This window comes from Candoia aspera, chromosome 9, assembly GCF_035149785.1.
Source record: "Candoia aspera isolate rCanAsp1 chromosome 9, rCanAsp1.hap2, whole genome shotgun sequence".
Classification (NCBI taxonomy): domain Eukaryota; kingdom Metazoa; phylum Chordata; class Lepidosauria; order Squamata; family Boidae; genus Candoia; species Candoia aspera.
Window position 1 is genome coordinate 24337728 of NC_086161.1, and position 17638 is coordinate 24355365.

The 17638-nt window shown below is 44.6% G+C and overlaps 1 protein-coding gene and 1 pseudogene across 1 annotated transcript; one reads left to right on the top strand and one right to left on the bottom strand.

The window, feature by feature from the left end:
- Positions 1-833: 833 nt before the first annotated feature.
- Positions 834-1361, bottom strand: LOC134502910 (basic salivary proline-rich protein 3-like). Its single transcript, XM_063311424.1, has one exon. The coding sequence runs from the start codon at positions 1359-1361 to the stop codon at positions 834-836; it is 528 nt and encodes a 175-aa protein (XP_063167494.1).
- Positions 1362-2121: 760 nt separating this feature from the next.
- Positions 2122-7848, top strand: LOC134502911 (leucine-rich repeat LGI family member 3-like; annotated as a pseudogene).
- Positions 7849-17638: the final 9790 nt, after the last annotated feature.

Here is a 17638-nt window from a genome sequence, read left to right on the forward strand (position 1 = left end):
CCCTGCCGTACTCCTTTCCCAATCTTAAACCAGTCCGTTGTTCCGTGGTCTGTCCTTACTGTTGCTGCTTGGTCGTTATACAGATTCTTCAGGAGGCATAGTTCTAGTTCTAATCTAGACAAAATCATGGTGATAGAAGAGGAGAGAAGCAGACTCAAGTTTTGAAGACATCTTTGGGATACAGATTAACAATCTTCATCAAGAAATCTGGTGGGGCAGAAGTGAATTTTGAAAACATCTGTTGAAGCTGTTTACCACAGTACATCTATATATCTCAGCAAATTAAATCCTTGGAATGAGAATTTATGTTTCTGTCTGTCTGTCTGACTGACTGACTATCCCTGCGAAATGTCCACCTGCAGAAAGGTCAGGCTTATTAGAGGCTTCTCTGGGCTGGAGCCCTTTAAGAGCTGCCCAAAATGCCAGTCTCCATGCGCTGTGAAAATCAGTGCCAGCTTCTCTTTGCTAGAACCTGATCAGAATGTCAGTCTGGGAAGGAAATGCAGTTGAGACAGACGTTTATTCAGTAAGATACAGTCTGTAAGTTCCATAAAATGATATTGGAATAAAGTTCTTAAATAATTTCTGGCTGGCATATAAAAATCTGTGGAAATTGCCAGGTGGGATAATACATGAACTTCCATATCTTAAGTGGCTTTTAAAAAATCCTTTTTCTCTTGCAATTAAGAGAAATAGTTAACTCAATGAGTTAAGCTGCCGCTCCTTCCCTCTCGGCGCTGCGGAATTTCGGGGGCTTTCGGCTCTTTAGGCCCGTTTGACCAACCCCCCGCCTTGCTGCTGGTGGGGCTGAGGTGGACAAGGATCGCCTGGGCTTAATTTAAGTAGCCCGGGCTTGGATTCGTCGGTCTTCCCCGCCTGGACTTGGGTGCCTGGACTGGCGGTGAGCGGCGGGCTGCGGCGGGCGTCGGGAGGTCCCCGGGGACTCTGCGGCCCGCGGGCTGGTGCGGCGAGCTGAGCGGGCCGGAGCCGGGCGACGCGGCGGCCTCGACGGCGTGGAGGGGTGGCCTGAGCGTCTCCGCGGTTCCGGACGAGCCTCGGCAACGGGGCTTGGGGGGCTCACGACGACTGCGGCTTGCGGCGAGGGGCGGCGGGCCTGGTGTTTTTCTGGCCCCTGGGCCTCGGCAGCGAGGCTGGCCTGGCAGCGGTCGGCGGAGTGGCGAGCCGCCAGAGCGACGAGCCCTGGATGGGACGGCCGCCCGGGCCGGGCCTTGGTGGTCGTGGCGACTCTGCGGCGTGTGGTGAGGAGCGGTGGGCCTGGGGCTCCCTTGGGTGGGTGGGTGGGTGGGTGGGTGATGTAGAAAATGTAGGGGGAACCTTACCAAAACATGGCCCCTTATCATCTTGTTCTTTTTCCTCAGGTTCATTGAGAACAATGACATCCAGTCTCTGTCAAAAAATGCCTTTCGTGGGCTTAAGTCCCTGACGCATCTGTGAGTTTTCACTTACACCAATGCACAGAGCTCATTTCACACCCATCTGGCTAAAGAGTCTGGAGCCTAAGATAATTTTTCTCTCTTGGTAGCAAGTCAAAGAAAACATGGTATCTATCCTCGCGGTGATCAGGACCTCTGAGATGAATTAAGTCTTCAGATTTTTGGAAGAATTCTTCCCCTGAGAAGGAGGCTTCTGTTTTTCTACCTCATTTTCAGGGTTCTAGAATTTCTCTACCTTGAATGGTGGAGTATTTTTGAACCTTTTGTCTTGCTGCAAAGTGGAAGAGAGTACTGGGATTTTTTTTTTCAGTTGTACAACTCTTCACGACTCTTAAAAAGGATGAACCTTTGCACATTGAAGAATCTTTCAAAAAGCATAGCTGCAGCTTGCAACTTTGCACATTGAAGAATCTTTCAAAAAGCATAGCTGCAGCTTGCAACTTCCATTGTTCAGTCTTAATGTGAGGACAATGAAATGTTTGGCACAAAACAGCTGTCCTTCCTTTCTTTCAGATCTTTGGCCAACAACAACCTGCAGACGCTGCCCAGAGATCTCCTGAAGCCTTTGGATATACTTAGTGATCTGTAAGGCCCTCTTAGGTTGGGAATACTTTAAAAATAACAGTAACAGGAATAATAGCATGTGGGTGGCCATTAGGGGTACTAGATGGGCAAGTGACATCATGGGCAACATGACATCATCATGCAAATTACACAAATTACATAATTTGTGCCCTTTGCACAATGACCTCATGATGCATGAAACATCATTGTGTATTCTACTAGAGGCCTATGGTAATCTGGCTAATTCTTTCTGAAAGTAGAAATGTCTTTGGGGCTCTGTCTACCCATACGATTGTTAATTTCGTCAACAGTAGGTCATCGAGACTGCATCCAAAGATTAGCTTTAGTTAAAAGAACTAAGGCAAAGTCTTTGGGTGAATCCAGCCAACTGGGACAATTTAAGTCCAAGTTCCAAAATCAATGGGTGTGAATAATGAATGGAATATGAGGGAACATGGTTTAAACACACATCTATTATTTTTGCACTGAAACCAGAGAGACTTAGAAACAAGAATGTGTAACTTAAGTATGACTGGATAGGATTCCAGGTTTTTAAAGATGTAAATTGCATATTCGCTTAGCCCAGCTGCCTAGCCATTAAAAGAATGATGTGCTGAAAGTGAGAGAACTGGAGCTGAATTCCCACTTACCCAGGGGGCACTAGAGCAGGGCACAGGGCCAGAAGACATTGACTTAATTGGCTGTAGAGAGACCTTTCAGATATGTAACAGGACGATCCAAACCTTAATTTGTGTAACACACACACTTCATTAAAAAAGGACAGTATTGGGCTATGTTAGGGATTGTGCATCATTCTCTGTCCTCATCCTCATTCTGCTGATTAATTACCAGGGACCAGTTCAGGAATCATCCTAACGTAGATGGCAAACAAAGAGGTCATAACATTCCCCAGCCGTGTGTGTGGTTTAGCTTTTACCGACTACCCGACCAGTGATAGGTTTATGGTTCAATACGCAAATGCAGCAAATGGGTTAATTCAGTAAAGCAAGTTGTCCGAAGGCAGCTCTTGATGGGTCTTACAGTCAAAGAGAAAGATGGGCCATTAGTGCTAGAACCAAATTTTCATTTCTAGTTCAGCCCCACGATAGAGCTGACCCCATTTCCACACTTGGTTTGTTTCTTTAGGGACTACATAGGGCAGCCTTTCTCAACCTTTTGACCCTGGAGGAACCCTTGAAAAATTTTTCAGTCCTCAGGGAACTCCTGCACATTCAGGCTCAAATAGAGGCCAGGAATCACAAAATGATTCTATTCGTTGCATGGGTAGGCCTGTACATGTGCATTAATGGTGTTCTTAAACTAAAGAATGAAACATACCTCTTTAATGTGAAGTTGCCTGAATTTGAAATATTCTTTAAATAAATCATGATTTCCCAGGGAACCCCTAGTGACCTCTCGCGGAACCCTAGGGTTCCATGGAACCCTGCTAGAGAAACCCTGATATAGGGCCTTGTCTTTAGAGTTGAGCTGGAGAAGTTCATTGATGGTCCTCAAATTTTCCCTCCCCATAGAGACCTTCGAGGGAATTCTTTGACCTGTGATTGCAAGATCAAATGGTTGGTAGAATGGATGGAGAACACCAACACAAGTATGCCTGCCATTTTCTGTGGTGGTCCCCCCCAGTACCAAGGCCAGAAGATCCGAGAGCTCCCTCTGAAGGACTTTGACTGTATCACCACAGGTAGGAAGGGATGTCTTTGCATGGCCGTCTAAGAAATGGCATCAGAACTCATAAATCAGGTCAAGAATTTGGTTTATCAGAGTTACATTCATGTTCTCCAGCTGCCTCTGGAGCTCAGGGTGAGGTTGCCATCATTTTTTCCTTAACAACCACCATGCATTTGTTAAAAGCTAGCTAGTAAAATGAGGATTTGCTGGTGAAACTTTTCCTATTTCCACTTCTTTCTGCTAGGAGAAGTCACAGACAAAAGGATGGATTCATTTGTAAAATTACAGGATTTTACGTCAGTTAACCTAAAAAGTATTATGGACATTATTTGACAAATTTTCAGTGAGGCTACTGGAATTTCTAAAAAAAAAAAAGATTGCATATAGAAAATGAGGCCCAGATGCCAGTCTGCCTTATGATCAGCTGATGTTTTAAATATAGCACAAATATTTTAAAAAAAAACAGCAGAGTACTGGGCATCAAATAGGACAATACAATTCCCTGGATTGGATGATATCCAACCAGTGGTTGAAAACAGCTGAAAAGCTGCACAACTGGGGAGAAAATGTTTTGGAAACGGAGGTGCCATATGAGTATGGCACTGTGACTGCTGCCTCGGAGCGGGTCTTTGGGAAGCAAGGGGCAAGACTTGACTGAAGCCATTAATAAAATAAATACAAATGAAAAGTTTTGAAGGGACTATGCTGATGACACTCAAGGCTTTGGTGCATGTGAAGACATCCACAGGAGGGGTCAGAACAGTCAAAAGGGCAGCTGTGCCCCCATGATTGAAGCCCCATGTGTTGCATGTAAAACCAGGGTGAGTGTGAAGGTCGTGATCCTGTTTGTTATTAATTCAAAGACTCTTGCCACAAGCCATTAAAGGATATGGAAGAGATCTTTATTTAATACAAGTGATCATTTCCAATGCAAAGACTAGACTAAAAAGCCCGTGCAAAATGTCAGTTACATCTTCAACCTTTGCACCACCCCACTCCCAGAGGAGGAATTCACTCTGTGACAACCCCTCCTTTCTTCTCACAGTTCTTTCATTCCTTAGTCATAAATCCTTCACTAACAAGCTGATAATGCCATGCCATTTGTGTCAGCCTTGTACCAGCCGTTCGACTAAGCATCCTAATCAACAATCCTAACGGTCCTACATGCCTAACTAATAACTACAAAGCATTCCCAACAACCCTGCAGGTATGCTAAACTAATTACTGCAAATCCCATTACCAAATAGTGGCAGGATCTTCCATCCTGACAGTGAGCCTTTGATCACGTGGTCCTGGCCACCAACTTGACTTTTTTGACCTCTATTGTGGATGCCCCTAGCTCAGGGGGATCCTTGGATGGAAACCACATTTTGTGGTTCTGGTATCTTGATTGTAAATTCCTCCAGGTTTTATGGGAGCCCCTTAAACATGATTGGTTCTTCTCCCCCACCCCAGACTTTGTGGTGCACCAGGTTCTGCCCTTCCAGTCTGTATCTGCTGAGCCCTTCACATATTCCAGCGACCTCTACGTGGCTCTGGCCCAGCCAAGCTCCAGCAGCTGTACCATCCTGAAGTGGGACTACGTTGAGCGCAAGCTACGAGACTTTGACCGCATCCCTGGTAAGGCACAGCTGCAGGGCAAAAGGGGACATCTGTTCACCCTGGTGTGGTTGGAAGGCAACAGATTGGGCACATACAGCAAGGGAAAGGTTGAGGACCCATTCACAGTGTGGGGTGAGGAATCTTTAGGGAGGAAGGTCACCTCAGGCTGTGAAAAAGAGATCCCCTGCAGATTTATTTAAAAGACTTATATGGCTGCCTATCCCAACCATTTAAAACAAGAACAGCACAAATGAATGAATGAATGAATGAATGAATGAATGAATGAATGAATGAATGAATGAATGAATGACAACCACAAGCAATGCAGTGCCATACTATCAAGGTCTGACTCAGAACCCCCCAAAATATACAAACCATCATACAAACCAGTCTCACCAGATATCCTGGTCCAAGTCTTGGTCAAATCTTTAAGGTTTTATAGGAGGCCACGAGGGATCAGATCACGGGAGAAGCATTGTTCCACAAGGCAGATGCTGTGGCAGAGAAACAGGTCTTCTGCTTTCCGTTGGATGTCACTGCTTCATAGAAGAGACCCAAAATTTGCCCACCCTGTTGGATCGGACAGGATGGTTGGATGAAGTTTCTCAAACTCAAGCTAGCTTTGCTGCATTCTAAAAGTGCAAGTCCATGTTGGCTGGGAAGGCCATCTGGCAAAGAATTCTGGGAGCTGTAGTCCAACATCTTCAGAGGGTGCAGGATTAGGGAAGGTTGCATTACGGGCACTGTACACATTTTCACCAACACCCATTTGTTGTGGGGGGGAGGACTGCATTCAGAACAAATGCACAATTCTTCTCTCCGATGTAAGAATCTGGCGGCTCTATGCACCCTGGATATTCTAGACCGTGGTTCTCAACCCTGGCAACTTTAAGATGGGTGGACTCCAACTCCCAGCTAGCGATGCTGGCTGGGGAATTCTGGGAGCTGGAGTCCACCCATCTTAAAGTTGCCAGGGTTGAGAGCCACCCTTCCCCCCTTCCTTCCTTCCTTCTCCCTCCCTCCCTTCGATTTATGAGATGCTCCATTCCAAAATGTCTCTAAGGAGCTTACAGAAATAAAGTAAAAAGGATTCAAAGAAAAATTCTCCCAAACCCAGTAACAGCCGACTGTCTAGCTCTTGGCACACTGCGGGAATCAGACCTAGCAACCACATTCTGCAAACAGTCGTTACAGAAAGTTCACTTCCGTTTTCCTAACATTATCTCAGATTACGTTTAAATTGCCTGCCTTGGGTGTTTGACTTCTTGCCCTGACTTACGCTGCCTTCCACCATGGGGTCTTCTCCCCAGGCCCTCTCCTAAAAGGCACGGGGACCAGAACCTGTCCCTTGCCATCCATAGGGTTTCAAAGGGGCCTCCCCAGATGTGTCGTTCCCTGGAAATGTTAGCCTGCAGCTCCCCATTACCGCAGCAGGAGGGGATAAGAGGCGTAGACACTCCTCTCGGCAGGTGCGAGAGTAAGGAATTCCACTTGGCAGGTCCCAAGGTCACTCTTTGGGTATCCCGTATTTAAACGATAGCGGCGTTTCGATCAGGTGAGAATCTCAGTACTGGACCTCGACCCCCATCCTCTCCCGCCAGCTCGCTCACCTACTCAGACGGGCACAGAGGACGTTTGGGCTCCTTGTGATGCAGCGGTGCTCACAGAGCGCGCCTGCTGTCGGTCGGTGTTCTGTGCTGACCCTTTCCAATTCTCTCTTGCAGCTCACTCAGCGGTTTACTGCAAACCGATTGTGGTAGAATCCCACCTGTACGTTGTGGTGGCTCAGCTTTTTGGGGGCTCCTATATTTACCGCTGGGACACCAACATTGACAAGTTCGTTAAGATCCAAGATATTGACAGCCAGAAGATCCGGAAGCCCAATGACATCGAGGCCTTCCAGATCGACAATGAGTGGTTCTTTGTCATCGCCGACAGCTCCAAGGCGGGCTCTACCAGCCTGTATCGCTGGAACCAGAATGGCTTCTATTCCCACCAAGACCTGCACTCGTGGCATCGTGACACCGATGTGGAGCACCTGGAGGTAGATGGGAAACCCCGACTGATCATCTCTAGCAGCTCCCAGGCCCCTATCATCTACCAATGGAATCGCTCACAGAAGCAGTTTGCCCACCTGGGTGACGTCGCAGAAGTAATGGATGTTCAGATGGTCAAGCATTTCCAGATAGAGAGAGACAACTACCTGTGTCTGAGCCGTTACATTGGTGATTCCAAGGTGGTCAAGTGGGAAGGGCTGCGATTCACAGAGGTGCAGAACATGCCCTCTCGAGAACTTTCCAGATATCTCAGCATCGTTATATGGCTCTGGGTAGTGACTTCTCCTTTACCCACATCTACCTTTGGGATGAAGACAAGCAGAAGTTTGTGAAGTTCCAAGAACTCTCTGTCCAAGCTCCACGAGCTTTCCAGCCTATCCCTTTGGAGGACATGAGTGTCCTCCTGGCCCCCAGCTTCAAGGGGAACACACTGGTTTACAAGCGTATTGTGGTAGACCTCAGCTTGTAGGACGGCTGAGTCATTCCTCACTTCCCCCCAACGTGCACCACAGCAGCCCTGCTCTACTGCTGAAAGCACTTGCAGCATTCCGTGGCAACTGGCCCTGGTGATCACCGGGACACAGTTCCTTACTCCCTCTCTTCTGCTTGCATCCTATTCAGCTGTTCCGCCTGTTCCTCAAAAGCTCGGTAGAATATGGAAGGACCGTATCAACGGGCATATTTGCAAGACCCCTGGATCGCGGGCTTTTGGGTCCATGCAACAGAAAACACATTTCTTCACCCAGCCCCAGATTTAGTTGCACAAGTGTGAGCACTACAACAGTTGCCCATAAATTGTGTCCAGCGACACGCACTAGTGTATTCTCACAGTATATCCTATCTCGACTAGTATATCCTCACAGCTTACTGAATCCTTTTACAGATATGCAAATGACTTTTGGAGGTGCCCCTTCAAAGAGCGCATGAATCTTAGGTAGCAACTGGTTACCTCACAATAATTACAAGGAACTTTCATGTATCATAATTTAGTGTGAAATTGCTATGTTTTGTTCATTTGTGTTTACAGGGCACTACTGGTCACTGTCACCAAATCACTGTTCTGCTTTCTTCACCTTTGCTACTTCTGTGTTTTTTCTTAGGAGGCAATGGAGAAGACACTCCATAAAACCCGACTTTGCAAGGAAGGAATGGAATAGCAATACAGGTAGTCCTCGATTAGCAACCGCCTCATTTAGTGACCATTTGCGGTTACGACGGTGATGAAAAAGTAACTTTGTGACCAATCTTCATATTTACGACCACCGCAGGTCTGTGAAGTACAAGCTCAGTCGTCGTTTCACTCGCAACCGCTTCGCTTAACAACCTAGTTGCAGGTCCCAATTGTGGTCGCTAAACAAGGATGACCTGTATAAAGCATTCTCATTCTACTCATCTCTCTTTTTTGGAGTGTGAGGTTTTTGGGGGGGGTTTTGGTCCCAAGCAAGATTTTTGGTGGCTCTTTGAATCCGACTACCTTTCCTTTTCATTTCAGAAGGCTTCCACAATGACCTTTCTAAATGCTATGTTAGCAATATGGTTTTTTAAAAATCACATTTTAATTTGGGCTACGTTTTCCTGCCTACTTTAAAAATATTAAATAGTCCCTGAATGGCACTTCTAAACTAAAGAAGCCTTTTAGCCTGAATTAAAAGTGGAAACAGTAAAATCCTCTCCATGCCAGCTCAGAAGAAAGTCCCTTTGCATGGTTTTTTTTTTTTTTTTAAATGAAATATATTCAAGTCTGTTGCCCCTTTTCCATCCACAGTGTGTACCTGCAGATGTGGAAAAACAGCAAGAGGGGGTCAAACCCCCAGTTCCAGTTCCATAAGCAAATTTCTCCAGAAGAGATAGTTTTTATCTCGATTTATATCTTAGATCTTATATTTCAGTCAGCTATTAGAATCCTGGGAGAAGGAACGTAGATAACTAATTTGAGGGTAACTCTTCCACCCTGATCACTACAAGTAGTGAGAAAAATCTTACTCTAATGGCAGAGCTTTCTGGAAGTGTCCTGTTAATTCCCCCCCCTTTTTTTTTTGGGAGAACCTCATCTTTAAACTGCTCTGTGCCTCAATCCATCCGTGCTGGCTAGGGAATTCTAGGAGTTGAAGTCCCTGCATCTTAAAGTTGAGGTTGAGAAACAATGCCCTCTAGCAATAGAGTCCATAATTTGTACTGTCTAGAGTGTACTCCGAATATCGGGTGATTGCATCTGAAAGCGCTCAAACATGACTCCAATGTTCTTTTTAGGTCTACCTGATAAAACAATATCAGCCAATAACAAGTGGCTGATTTTGGTGTCCACGTGGGAACAGAGGCATTGGTTCTGCTGCAGGGTACCAGCTATGCTCTCATCATCCATCACTTGTCACAAACTACTGTATGAGGTTACTGGGAATATGGTATATGTGGCACCTCCTGTTCCCTTGGACCACAACACTGAGATGCAGTTATGTACTGTTCAAAAGACATTCTAATAAACTCTAATCTCTAATGTTGGGTTCACGAGGGCAGCTTGGTTGGTGCTCTATGTGGGCAGCTTTTCATTTTCAGTTGGGTGATTTGGGTAGTCTTGATCTCCAGCTGCAGACCTAAGGAATACACCTGTTTGGGTGATGTGTACATGTGTGGAATGGACCATGAGGACACTAGTGGGCAGTCCTTCCTCTCACCAGGCTATGAATTTGCAGCAAGGAGCCTTTGAAGACATGTGAAACTTAACTGTGAAGACCCAGTCACTGCTGTTAGTGTGTTATGATCTACACCCAAATATACCATCTGATCAGATTCAATTTTACCAAGATGCCTTTAACCATGTGATAGCCTATTTAATGAATTAGCCATTCCTAGTTTGCCATAACAGTCATTTTGTAATAGGTATCTGCTGTACACTCTGAAAATGATGTAACATGTAGTTTGGCCATCAGCCCCATATAATAGATTTCAATGGGATTTTTCATCCGCACAGAATCAACCAGACCGCCAAACTAAAAGCGTGAGCAGCTGATGCCCAGCTGTGCCTTTAGCATCATATTTTTGTCTGCAAGTTGCTGGTATTTAGAAGTAATTAAAGAGTACATTACATTGTGTGTGTGTGGGGGGGGAGTTGCCCCAGACCCCACCCACGAAAGAGGCCCATCCTCTTCAGGGTTGGTTCAGGGTTTGGAATTGATCTGATGGGTCAATAATTTTCATTTAAATAATTAAAGCTAACTTAATGTTTAATATCATGGCCAGGAGTTATTTCAATATTTAGTTAAATATCATTCCAAGAGTTATTTCAATATTTTAGATTTCCCCAGAGATCTCTCCCATTTATTAGGCGTTGAATTCAATGGGCAAAAAACAATGGGGGAAAATGTCAATGTCCAGAGAGTGATGTCCGTTGGCTCTTCGAATACTTAAACCTGTACGATTTTCATTGTAGGAAAGTTCCATTTCTAGCTTTTCAAGCCACAGAAACAAAGAGGGATGAAAGTGAAAGATTAGAAATCAAGGGCAAAAGGAAATGAGCCAAATAAAGGCATGAAGACTACTTATCTTTCTCTGCTCCCTTAACCTCGTGATCTCTAAACTCATTCTCAGATTCCTGGAGTTTGCATTTCCTCTGAAGCGAGAAGAGATGTATCAGGATGATGGTTTCAGGAATCACGATCGTGTGCACCTAATTTATTATGCACTTAAAATATCTGACTTTAAAAGCCCTCTCTCCTTCTCTTTTCAGCTACGTGCAGATCACAAAGACAAATTCATTCTTGTATCAGTCCTGCTCATTATTTCAAGATGGGCCCAAAATCAAAGCCCTCCCCCCAAAACGGAATAGCCATTCAAAGAACGATAAGATTGAAATCCAGGTTACTTTTGTATTTTTAGGATATATTCCTATTCCTATAAGTATGTATGTATGTATGTATGTATGTATGTATGTATGTATATGTTACATTTTTGTTACATTTTTATATGTACGTATGTTTGTATGCATGTTACAGATTGCCCATTTTCTCTATCCAACTGTTCTTTCCTTCTCACCAGATTTGGTAGCAAATCTGATGGAATCCCAGCACAGAATTGAACTGGGCACATCCAAAACAATTGAAGAACGGTTTGGATGGTCTTTTGAAATCGGAAAACTTCCAAAAGGTCATTGGTGTTTCAGAATTCTAGGGACACAGAATATGTTTCTTCAAACCCTGGTCTTATTCCCCCACTCCCCACCAGCTTGCCAGAGCAATAGCCAGACAGGGCGACTGGTGGAATGACACGGGGAGAAATAAACTCTGATTTATCAGTTGGATTTAACCAACATGCTAAACGAAAACACAGGTTTGTTTGCTTTGGGCTTAATCTTTCCCCTGCCTTTCTGGGCCAAGGGACATTTTGCTGATCTTTGCTGGCCTCGAGAAACCTAAGCTAAGTTGCCATAATAGTTCTCCCTAGCATAGGGTCCTACCACATGAGCCTCGGTCCTTAGAACAGCCCTTTCCCTCGTTTTTCTTCTGAATTTCACTTGAGGGTATCTTTGAGCCTACTTTTATTGATGCAAAGTGTGGTGGTTCTCTGTGACACAGTTTTCCATCACTCTGCAGCCTTCCTGTCTTGACCATCTGAAAAAAAAACTATCTCAGTAGTTCCCACCTTATGTTTTCTCTTGGATATGTGTGGAAAGCCAAGGAGGTTGTAGACCATTGGAAGACTGAGCATTTACAGACCACTTGGCCATTCTGTAGCCGAGTAAGCGCAAAAACTCAGAGAGTGCTTCATAAGCTATCTACTCTCGCACACATCCCGTTCAAGAAGTGTGAGACTGTTTTCACAGAATGTGTAGTTTTACTTTGATGGTTACCTTTCTCAGCAGTAGATCCCTTCAGATGTGTTGTACCTCAAATCCCATTTCAATGCCCACATTCCCCTAGCAGCAAAGTCGACATATTATGGAAGTTGCATTCTAAACATCCTGAAGGCACCAGGTGGGAAAAGACTGCCTTAGAACAGAGAATAGGTTTTAGGAAAGATCCTATGCCTGATGGGAAAGGAAGAAGGAGCAAGAAGGGCTTCCTGATGGCCTTTAAATCCAAAACAGAGATGTCTCTGCTTCTCCCACAGAATTCATTCTCTCTGATCTCAGAGTCCAGCCAAGGGGAATCACAGACAAATTACTTCAGGGGAAGTTGTAGCAGAAGGATTATTATAAAGTACCTACCTGAAAGTTCTAACATGTTGCTGCCAAAAAAAGGGGGTACAAACCATGTGTTCATGCATTTCCTTCTCATGAAGTCTGCTTCTCTTCTCCTTTTTCTTTTCTAAATTACTGGTAAACCATTGTCTGCTTCATCTGGAAGTAGAGAATGGGGTTGAAACACAAGAGGAGGGTGGCAGGAAAGGCAGGTGTGAACAAGAAGCACGCTCAGATTCATGGCTTGCTTGCTGGAATACTTGAGCAGAACCACCCTTCTGGAGGAGATAAAGTGATGCTCACAGCTGCTAGATGTCTTGGTGCTCTTGAGGGAGGTGGGAAACAAAAAACACAACACAACATGGCAGTGGAAAAGAATGTCTATATTTTTGCCAAGAAAAGTACATGGATGTGCCTGTCTAGTCAGGCACCAGGAGCTGAGCTGAGCTCTACATTTTATACTGTAGCAAAGAGAAGGAAGATCCTCTACTATCTTTTGATCACAAAACCTTAAAATGCAATGTGCATCCATTGGCTTCATTATGCACAAGCAATAAAGATTCCACACTTTCCCTTTAGAAACATAGGTACTTTATATGATGCATTATCTCCCTCCCTCCCTCCCTCCCTCCCTCCTTTTCTATGGCTGCCCATCTCCCAGGAGTGACTCTAGTCTGTGTACAAGGTTAAAACCAACAGCTGGAACAACAATCCAAATAATGAAGCCTAAGGTTGCAAAGAACAAATTCCAACTTACCTCCCACCTAAAGCCCTAATGTAGACAGGATGAAGACAGCAAAACAAGAGACAAAGGAAAAAGAAAAGAAGGTGCTGGAAGATTGTGGTGAGCCCACCACTGGAGAGTCACATCATAAGTCTAAAAGACACATGATGTCACGATCTTGGGTATACCCGATGGAAGGCCATCTAGCAGGGCTTTGGGTATTGCCAGCTTCCAAAGATCTACATAGGAAAGGACATAGAAAACCAAGCATTTTGGGTTCCACGTTTTCTTTGTGATAGCCCTGTAACATAGGGCAGAGTTATAACCACCAAGCTATCAAAAAGGTAAAAGGGAAACATCCAAGCCCAGCTACACTTTGCAAAAACCTACATCCAGTCTGACAAAAGCATGTGGGAAAATGTGTTACGGTCTGATGAAACCAAGGTCGAACTTTTTGGCCATAATTCCAAAAAGTATGTCTGGCGCAAAGACAACACTGCACATCACCGAAAGTACCCTATACCCACAGTGAAACGTGGTGGTGGCAGCATGATGCTTTGGGCTGCTTTTCTTCAGCTGGAACTGGGGCTTCAGTCAACGTGGAGGGAATTATGAACAGTTCCAAATATCAATCAATTTTGGCACAAAGCCTTCAGGCCGCTGCTAAAATGCTGAAGATGAAGAGGAGTTTCACCTTCCGACACAACTATGACCCAAAGCATACCTCCAAATCAACAAAAGAATGGCTTTACCAGAAGAAGGTCAAAGTTTTGGAATGGCCCAGCCAGAGCCCCGACCTGAATCCAATTGAAAATCGGGGGGATGACCTGAAGAGGGCTGTGCGCAGGAGATGCCCTTGCAATCTGGCAGATTTGGAGCGCTCCTGCAAGGAAGAGGGGGCAAAGCTTCCCAAGGCGAGATGTGCCATGCTGAGAGACTCTGACCCAAAAAGACTGAATGCTGTCATAAAATCAAAAGGCGCTTCAGCGAAGTATTAGCACACTTATGCAACCCCGTTATTCTAGTTTTTTATTTCTATTTTTTCGCCCTAAAAAATTTCAAGTTTGCTTTTCAACTGAATTGTACAGCTTGTATGTTATATTAAAGGTGGGAAAAATTCTGAAGTGATTTATCTCGGTCTGATTTTTTTTCATCTCAAAAACCTGGCATTTTAACAGGGGTGTGTAGACTGTTTACCTCCACTGTAAACCCTTTACTTTACAGCACTTCAGGAATGAAAGATCTAAGAACATCGACAACTACCTGGTTACACACTCCTTGTTCCTGCACAGCTGGAACACAGTGATGATTACTAACCTTTGACCCCTCAGGAAAGCTGAAGCCGTAAAGACGTGATCTGCTGCCCAAACGAAAGCTTTTTCCCGCTTGGGTGAAAGGGAAGATTGGGTTCCAGGGTTTGCTTCTGTCTGGAAGCCACTCCTGGACTATTTGCTTGCAGCGCAAAAAAAAAAGAAGTCTCGATTTTGGGTTTTGATGACTAAATGGCTTGATTTTAGAGAAATAACGTTGCTAAATGTTTGAGTAATAGTAGGAGATGAACTTTTGAGTACTTTCTTGTCTTGTGTGCTTCTCTATTCCTGCAATGTTTGGGCTTTTCTTGTTTCTCTTTTAGACTTGTGTTCGGTATTCTGTGTGTTAATTGTATCTTGAAAAATTAATAAAGCCTCAAAAGAAGGAAAAAAGAGTTTGGGCACCAGGGAAAGCGAGCTTAGCTCTTGATAGGCATCTCTGATGTGCTCCTTGGCCTTGGCAGTGACCTCACTCCGCATCATCAGGTTCTCCTCTGAAAATTCTCTTTGCCCTTGCCTCACAATGCCCTGGGTTACCATAGGGACAGCAATAAACAATTTTATATCAAAACTGCTGGCCAGTCTTTACTGGATGCTCAACGGTTAGGCGGCTACTGTTAGTGTCTCCCAACATTTGGAATATTATCTTCTTCTCTGTATCATGGCAGGTAGGAAATGGTGCCATTTGCCCTTTGAAGGAGTCCCTTGTTTCTCCAGAAGACTCATTCCGAGGCAAACTGTCACATTGGAGAGGCACAGCTGGGGAAAGGATAAGGTCTGGGGATGGGCGATGAAAGAGAGAGGAATGGAAACCGTGATAGAAAGCCAGTCAGAAGCAAACCGATGGGGTGAGCCATCTCCAAACCCAATTTTGGGAAATTCTTGACTTCTTTTTGTTGGATGTGCTCATATCGTGGGTACTTTATGCAGGGCAGTTTTATATATTGCTGACAATAGATATTTCTTGAAGTATTTTTTTAAAAATAGAAATAGATTTTTAAATCTGGTTCCTCATCCAATCTAAAGTTTAGCAGGAGGAGTGATGGAACAGAGGGATGAAAGGGCACCTGACTCAGAGAGGAGGAAAACAAATATCCTGATGAACTGCCTTGGCTTATTTCTCTGTGGCCGAGAGAAGAGACTTCAGTGTCCTTTTAAAATTTTAGGAGGAATGTCAACTCCTTGGAGATCCCTACTCCCAACTACCTTTATTTGTAAGAAGCCTCCAGTCAGCGGGGTGTAGGCAAGGGTATATATCTCAAACTTCTGGCAGTGTGACTGAGGGCTAAACTACATGATACACCCAGCCCCCCTCTCTTCTTCCAAGGATATGGTGAAAAGAAGGAAAATTGCTCCTTTCTGGCCAACCAATCTTTCGCTCTCTTTCATCTTGGGACATGTATTGAGGAGAATGGCTTTGTGCCTTTGTGTTTAGCCTCTCCAATGGACATTTTTGTGATTAGGATCTGTATCCAATATTTGCCTATTTAAATCCCTTCAACCAGAGGTGTGCCTCTAAAAGATACCACCCAAAGGTAATGCTTTGTTGTGGGAGAGGAGTAAGGTTTTTAAATAAGAGACTGACGAATGACTGGATTGGTTTACGTTTAATTCAAATTAAATGTCACAAAACGAAGTTTGTTTTGGTCTTGGCCCTGTCCACTCCCTTTTGGAGCAAGACCCCTACGTGCCACTTAAAACCTCTTGGTCCCTGAAATGCCACACAACCCTGGTGTTAAAAAACGACCACTGAACCCTGGAAGAGAAGCCACCCTTTGCTTGAAGGTTTTGTCTTCACCTTTGGCGTCTCTATAGAACCTCCAACTCCCAACGGTGTTTCCCTTCAAACTTGCTTTCATAGAAAAACATTCCTTTTTGGAATCATAGAGGTTCTATGAGGGCAACAGAAAATATGACCTCAGTTCCATCAACTGCATGGTACTGTAGCTTGACGTGCGTCAGCCCTTTAGATCTAAATTGTTTGAGGAGGAATGGATTCATCTAAGTCTCATTTTATGCTGATGGTAAAGGCAAAAGAGCTTAAGGTAATAGGAAACAAGTTACTGTAGTGCAGTGTTTCTCAACCTTGGCAACTTTAAGGTATGTGGATTTTAATTTCCCAGAATTCCCTAGCCAGCAAGGCTGGCTGGGAAATTCTGGGAGTTGAGGTCCACCCTTCTTAAAGTTGCCAAGGTTGAGAAACACTGCTGTAGTGCCTGAAAAACACACCCAGATCTGTGTAACATTTTTGGAGAGAAGGCCCCAGCACCAACTTTATGGGATCTGAGGAAAATCACTAAGGAACACCCATGTTGAAACTCTTAGAGAACCCATGCAAATCAGCAATTTAACCAAATATGGCATAGAGCATCTTCAAACACAAGAAAGAAACAGGGAGTTCTCAAAGAGGGAAATGGGTAGGAATCATAGAATCATAGTTGGAAGGGACCTAAGAGGTCATCACGTCCAACCCGAGGATTCACTAGGCCATCCCTGATAAATGACTGTTGCTTCTTACTGGTCTTTAGACTTTGAACAGCTCCATACTGGGAGGAATACAATAGCAGGAAGACTTCCAGACAGAAAATGGGAACAAGCTGTTGGAGCCTCCAAAATCTTGTAGAGGTCCTCAGGGTGAAGAAACTTCTAGGATCAAATTTGGGGGAGAAGCAAAGTGGCCCCTATTGGGTTCAGGAAGACGGGGGAGAGCGGGCGGTAACAGTTCAGGTGACCTAGAGATTCACACTTCAGAATAGGAACATTCCAGCAGGGACCTTGAATGATGGAGAAAGTACCTGGTCTGAATCTCGACTGCTCCCTCCCAGCTTCCAAACAGCAGTCCTGGTTTTCTGTACAGGATTCGTGTACAGTATATTGAGATGCTGAATGCAAATACTCAGAATTGTGTATGTGTATTAATCCGGCTTATCAGGAGATAAATAGCTAATGGCCTTGCTTCTTTATGTGTGTGCATTACAGATCATGTGCATGACGCATGGACACCAGACAATCTGAACCTTCAGGCTCCAAGTTGCCCGATAGTGGCGGCTGTGTCTGCTCTAGGA